We start from the raw sequence: 7,083 nt of genomic DNA, 5'->3' as shown, positions 1-7,083 counted from the left end.
ATTCACTAAGTGTGGCTAAGATCTTGCCAAATGTCCAAATAAAACTTTTCTAACCTAATTTGGACATTCCACACTACGGTTTTGGAAACACTGCACTTAGTACACTTATTGAGGTTACTATTTACTCCAAAAAAAATGTATAATAAACTTAGTACTGAAAATTCCTTAATATTCATATTAACCTATAGTGAAAATCGTTTATCAAAACTCAACTTCGAAGTGCCCATAAAAATAAATTCACAGTTTCGAACAGTCGTTTTGTTCGAAATTATGAAAATGGGTTATTGAGCCATAAAATCCTAAATATTCAACTGAGTCTAGTGGCGTAGACCATAACGTATTCTGATACTTTTTATCACCTCAAATAATTAAAATTGCATTTCTGGCACCATAACGAGTTATAAAATTAACTATGTTGACAGACTAAAACTTTTGTGATTAGTCGATTCGTGAAAACTTATGGAGTTTTCACGAGATTCCTAAATTCTATAGAAATTTCACTATTGAATTTTTAGCGGACTGTTACAATATCTTGTGCTTCAAAATGTTAAGCAGTCTCTCTCTCCCAAAAACATGTGGTATGTAATATTTGTTTTAACATCATTTAAAAAAAAAAAAACATTTGGTTTTATAAGTTTCGATCAAACAATATAATTATCATCTACAATAAGAACAATCTGAAATCTAATGAAGCAATGGTCACATATAGCCAGAAATCTAATGAGAGTGTCTGGAGTTTGTGTCCTTCTAGTTGGCATAATTCCTTCTTCCCTAGTAATTGTCATGGCACACTAGAGTTTAATGGTTGTAAGCTTGCTACTCCCTAGGCTGGTGGGTAGTCGGCTATCTTGCTCCCTACACATGCATGGGTGGGAGGCTACATATGGGCACCCAGCATCCGGCCACGTCTTGTATGGACGGGTGATCCCGCCAGGTTGTCGAGTGAACGGATGGTCTTGCCATCTTGTCTAGAATCCCCAAACTCTCCAAATCTACATATATGTTCACCAAATCTACATATCCACCAACCAAATTCATACATCAACTTCAAATAAATAGATACAAAACAAAAAATACATAGATTAAACGTAGTGGTTGTGGCTTTATGAACAAACCCACAACCATGCCAGAGCTCCTGGATCTCTCAGGGAGAATCACCTTCAGAAGAAAAAGTGAAGAAGGATAAAAGAATATAAAGAGGAAGAGGAGGAGGAGATGTGTTGTGAGGCTGGGGTCGGCAAGAAATGGAGTTGAAAAAGATGGAGAGTTTGGATGGAGGGGGGGATTGAAAGAATGAAAGAAAGAGAATGAGCGTCAATCTAATGTTTTTTTTCCCTTGTATATCTCTATAAGAGAGATAGATACATAAAATATAGATAATTTATCCTAAAACAAAATGACGTTATTTCATTCCATTTTTAAAATATTATATATATATATATATATATTTATATATGCTGGATGGATTGGTAAAACCTAGATAAGGGCCAAGGCCTAGCCCAACACCCACCTTGCTACCAGCAAGTTGCTGGCTATCGGGACCGAATGGTAAAGCCATGATCTATAGGGAATAGATCACTCATTCTTCCATTGGGGAGTGCATGAGGGTTGGGAAGGGTAACACGGGTTCTAGCCCTAGTCCTAGATGGTGGTGGCCCATAGAGATTTTCGTTCAAGCGGGGTTTGTCTATTCATTCTTGTCCATCTATGATATAGCAACTGCAAGTGAAAATTTACCTTGCTAACTGATTCTTCTTTTCCCAGTTTTACTTTCTTCTTTGTTGCATTTCCCCCCATTGTATGATGGAGCATCAACAGAGATATTATTAACAAAATGTTGATAGTATGCTGAAAAGAAATTAGATAGATATAACTTTTTATAGGGCAGGTACTATGCAAAAAAATGTTTATTTTAACTGTAAGATATAGAATAAGAGATTATATATAAATATAATTGTGAGGTATAATATTTGGTAAATATTTGATGTTGTTCATGAAATTTAAGCTATGTTTAATTGTTTAAATTAGGCCTGCACAGCGACCCACCCAAACCAGATTTGAGTCCTACTCGACCCGACATGAAGGGAAGGTCACACCAACTTGACCCAACCCAATCCTGTAAATTTCAGATTGGGTCAAACCCATAAATTTCAATCCTTCACCTTCATTTGCAAACCCATTATCTCCCCTTTGTCTCCCTCGATTCCCAAACCCACCCTTCCTCTGCAAGTACACCTTAAGGATCTCCACGTAGTCCTCGAAGCTGAGGGTGGTCATAGCTCACAGCAGATCCAACTCCTCCTTACCACTTTGTTCTTGGATTCCCCTTTCTTTCTCTTTTATTTCTCTCTTTAATTTTTCCATGAAAACTTCGATTTTGGCTTTCTTAATCTCTTACTGTGCTTGATATCGAGTTGTTGCTTTCTTAAATTTCTTTGTGTGGCTATCTGTGGGTGTGGGTTTGTCGCATTGAGGGTTTCAGTGGCAGTGGAAAATGCATTGAAATCCAAGGAGGTCTCAACGATGATAAAACAGGGCTTCATCTCTATCCCAACGCTGTCCTTTTCACCCTTAAGAACTGCTACAACGACGGCTACGGCAACCCTTTATAGGGTTTACTCAAGACGAGTTTTGCATCTCTATGGATGTTCACAAGAGCGTGCTTGCCGAGATGAGCCGGTTTGCTAAGAAGCTGAGGCGGTATCTTTGTGATGCATCTGATCTGAGGATCTGTTTAACAGATAATAGAGATGAGAGAGGGAGATGTGGGAGAGAATCATGATTTTCTTCTGACCAAAAATAGAAGAGAATTACAATGACAGTTTTGTGTGTAATTCATCGAGTTATCAATTTCGACTGATAATTGTGTGCAATTGAGATTGATCCGTTGAACCTGCTTTAGTCAGGTGGGCCCATGTCGAGTATTTCGGACGAATGGGCCCAAGGCCTTTTATGCATTGGCCTAATTGAAATCACATCAATCCATCGCATATCAATAATTGGTGGAATTTATTATTTTTTTCAATTTTCCATGAAAAAGTTAAACCGATCTTAACTTACTTCATACATTTAAGCATATATCAATCTATTTACGATCAAGCACATCTCAATAGGACCTATAAAATATTACTATTTACATATCAACTCAGATCATCTGAGATCACCTCATCATCTAAACTCACTCTTAACCAGCCAATTATAAATACATTAAGATCTCATATCTTGTGTATTCTCTTCAACTCAGTTTAGGGCCTAGGCTATAGGCGATGATAATTGCCTTTTAAATTTATGAAACATGCTAACTTTACACAAAGATCATATACAATAGATTTACTCGCCATATCTATAAAAGAAGTTTATAATCATCACATTAAACTACATTGTAAACTTTATTTTGTAAAAATTTTGTTTACACTAAATTAGGGCTGAAAACCGCATTGACAACAACAATAGATGCATAGAACCGGCTGAGATTGGCCGGTGAAGAGGGAGGAAACCAACGACTTTGGTTTCGTAATGATCTCGATTGAGCGTCGGTGTCCGTTCGGTGCCACGAATGGTGGGAAACATAGAGATGGAGGTGCGACTCAGTTTTGCCATTTTGGTGCGATGAGAGAGAGATGGCTTGGCATCACAATGTGTGTGTGTGTGTGTGTGTGTGTGTGTGTGAGAGAGAGAGAGAGAGAGAGAGAGAGAGAGAGAGAGAGAGAGAGAGAGATGTGTGGCAGATGACAAAGAGAGACAGATGCGTTGTAGATGACAGAGAGAGAGAGATGAGCTACTGCATCGCTGCATAAGAGAGGAGATACATTGCTGGCCTGCTATGGCGCTGCTTAACAAGATAAGCGAGAGATAGAATCGGGAGAACTGGAGAAGAAGAAGAGAATGAGGGAGGATTAAACCTAGATTCTAAATTCTTTTTCTATTCAATACATATGAAACGACGCCGTTTCATAATATGTAATCGGTCATCCGTTTCATCTAATATATATAATATGTAATTGGTCGGTTCAACAATCCAGTCCAACCTCAAATCGGGACAAAACCAGTCAACAACAGTTTTAACAAAATTCAACTACTGGTCGACTGGTTCTATGCCCTTTTTGGCCAGTTTCGAGCTTCGACGACCAGTCTGAGTCAGTCTCGGTCGGTTTAACCGATTCTTGTACACCGAAGATTTTTCAATTTATTGGTAGGCATTGGATCTTTGCATAGCTGATGTGTCAAAATCAGGGACACTCTAAAGTCTGAACAATCTCTTCTCCTCTTTCTGCTCTCCCCCTCCCCATCAATTATCAAAAGGGTTTGCCATTTTTTCCCTCAACCAAATTTCCCAATTATTCGACGATGCCAACCAGTTTGGTTATAGTCAATAGAAGATGTTGAGGGTTGCAGCAAAGAGGTTGTCTTCTCTATCTCTGCCGTCGCCATGGAGACCCAACCAGGCAGCCTCGGTCCTACTTCACTGTGATTTATTCTTTAACGTTGGTTATTCCTCGTCATCTGATCAGCCTAGATCTGACGGCATCGTCTACTCCCCCTTTTTCTCCAAACCTGGCTTATTTAACATACCTTTAAGAGGTTAGGGCTTCTTTTCCTTCCCTTGAAATACTAACAACTTTTCAAGTCTCACACGACTTACAATTGCCATTTTATTTCTTATAAATATGAAATGATTCTACTAATGTCTATTCTTCTACCTATATTTATTTTTGGATAAATATTGGTTCTTGTTATGTTGCTTCAACGTGATAGACAATGCCAAGGGATACATATTTACCCTTTTCCTATATTATTATTATTATTATTATTATTATTATTATTATTATTATTATTATTATTATTATTATTATTATTATTTTTATTTGGTTTCCACTTATATAAGTGATACAAACCAATATTCGAAGCTACTTTGTTTTGAAATATCTTCATTTTTCTTGCTTGGGCTTGCTGTTGTTCAAGGTGCTTTTGATTATTTGGGAAGGGGTAGCTAGTTACAGTATTATAGTTATAGTTATTTGCAATCATTGGGGGTGCCTGGGTTTTGATTGTGGAAACTTGTTTATCTATTGTGGTTGTAATCTAAGATTTTTTATGGGAAGAATAAAAGCTAGAAATTATTAATGACAAAAATGTATTTCATGATCAGTTGGGTATATGAAGAAATGTTCTTCCTCCTTTTGGGTGTGTTGAATTTTGGTTTGACCAAAGGCCAAGGAGTAATGTAATCCAAATTTAGGTGTCCCTATATCGAGTTGCCCTGAAAATTGCAAGGCTTGTTCAAAACTTAAGAAACTATGGTGTGCAACGTTGTAAATGCTTCTCTAAAAGATGTTTGATGATATTAGGTGATAAATTTCTATGTCGTGATTTCATGAATATCCATGTGTATTCTCTGAATTGGAATATTGTAGAACATATTTCTATATAGAAAAATATAATTGTAGATAGCAAAATTTTAATTTCTTGTTTGCCGGTTCAAAGTTGATATTTCTATTAAGTCCTTCTGATATTGACAAGATACATAGAATGATAATCATGAATACTTATTTGTGTGTGTGTGGTTTATCAACTCCCTGGCCTTTTGTAAAATTTCTTAACCACTTATTGATAGCAAACTATGGTGCCCAACATTATGTTTGGGATTGGTTTTTTTGTTCATGTGGGAAGTAGGCTTATCCAACTAAGATGTGGTGATATGTATAAGTCAATACATAAAACATGTATTGTGTGATCCCTATTTCTGAGTTTGCTCTTTTGCTTCCTGTTTGTGTTGAGGGATGTGGAAATGAAAATAAAGACAGCTGAAAAAAGCGTGAGCATGTGTAGGTTCTTTCACCATGAAGCAAGATACACTTGATTATTAGAGAAGTTTAAAGCTTCTTTTCATCAGCCTTCTCCTTTAATGATTGGTTGGCTTTTTTAGCTAATTATTTGTACTCTGATATATTTATTGATGACCATAGGCATAGTTTTGCATTTTGCTTCTTTCGTGTTTTCTAATGACTAACTAGCAAATGATTGGTTTTCTAGGTTTTGCTTTCGAGTCTCTCACCCCAACAAAGGAAAACAGCATAGTCCTAGATGTTCCTACAACTGTGGTAGCTGTTATGAACCCTACTTCAAAGATAGTTTATGACGAGTACAACCATGAACATTTCCCTCTAAGTGACCTCAGCAAGCAGGCATTTGCCTATTTTGTTTTGACTTGTGGTAGGTTTGTTTATGCCTCGTTGATTCGCCTCCTTATCCTCAAGTTTGTGTTGAGCATGCCAGCCAGTAAGGAGGTTCTTGCACTAGCCTCGCTTGAGGTTGATCTCTCCAGTATTGAGTTGGGCTCTACTATGACTGTTAAGTGGCGTGGAAAGCCAGTCTTCATCAGGCGTCAAACTGAGGATGATATAAAGCTAGCAAATAGTGTTGATGTTAGAGCTCTTCGAGACCCACAACCGAACTCAGAGAGGGTTAAGAATCTCGAGTGGCTTATCTTCATTGGAGTCTGCTCACATCTGGGTTGCATTCCCTTGCCAAATGATGGTGACTTTGGTGGATGGTTCTGCCCATGCCATGGTTCCCATTATGACATCTCTGGCAGGATTTGCAAGGGGCCATCACCATACAATTTGGAGGTCCCAACATACACCTTTTTTGAAGAGAACAAGTTAATGATTGTTTGAGAATCGTGGCTTGCTTTCTAGCAAAATACAGTTATATGTGATCCCAACTTTATTTGATTTGAGCAGATACTAGCAAAGATTTCTTGCATACATCTTTGATTTCAGTCTCTTCCTCCATGGGCATGATTATAAATGATTTTGTAACTTGGATATTGTAAACTGCGACTGTTGGTGTTTCTCTAGATTTCTTAATAAGTTGCATGGCCTTTGTTGAGTTTGGATAATTTTGATACTTCACAATTTCAGGAAGCATCAATTAAATTATTTGAATGGGTTTGTTATGTTGCCATGGTAAGGAATTATGGTGATTTGCCTCATTTTTTGGTTCATGGAGGGTAGTTGTTGGTGTCATTAGGGGTCTATTTCAATGTAATTGTTGTTGTGAAAACATGTGCATCAAAAAGTA

The 7,083-nt window shown here is 37.4% G+C and overlaps 1 protein-coding gene across 1 annotated transcript; it reads left to right on the top strand.

The window, feature by feature from the left end:
• Positions 1-4,379: 4,379 nt before the first annotated feature.
• LOC122305739 (cytochrome b-c1 complex subunit Rieske-4, mitochondrial-like) lies at positions 4,380-6,677 on the top strand. The gene is made up of 2 exons (XM_043118298.1): positions 4,380-4,581; positions 6,034-6,677. The coding sequence occupies exons 1-2, from the start codon at positions 4,380-4,382 to the stop codon at positions 6,675-6,677; spliced, it is 846 nt and encodes a 281-aa protein (XP_042974232.1).
• Positions 6,678-7,083: the final 406 nt, after the last annotated feature.

This window comes from Carya illinoinensis, chromosome 3 (genome assembly GCF_018687715.1).
Source record: "Carya illinoinensis cultivar Pawnee chromosome 3, C.illinoinensisPawnee_v1, whole genome shotgun sequence".
Taxonomy (NCBI): domain Eukaryota; kingdom Viridiplantae; phylum Streptophyta; class Magnoliopsida; order Fagales; family Juglandaceae; genus Carya; species Carya illinoinensis.
Note: the sequence above shows the minus strand (reverse complement) of the source record. Positions and strands in the feature narration are given on the sequence as shown.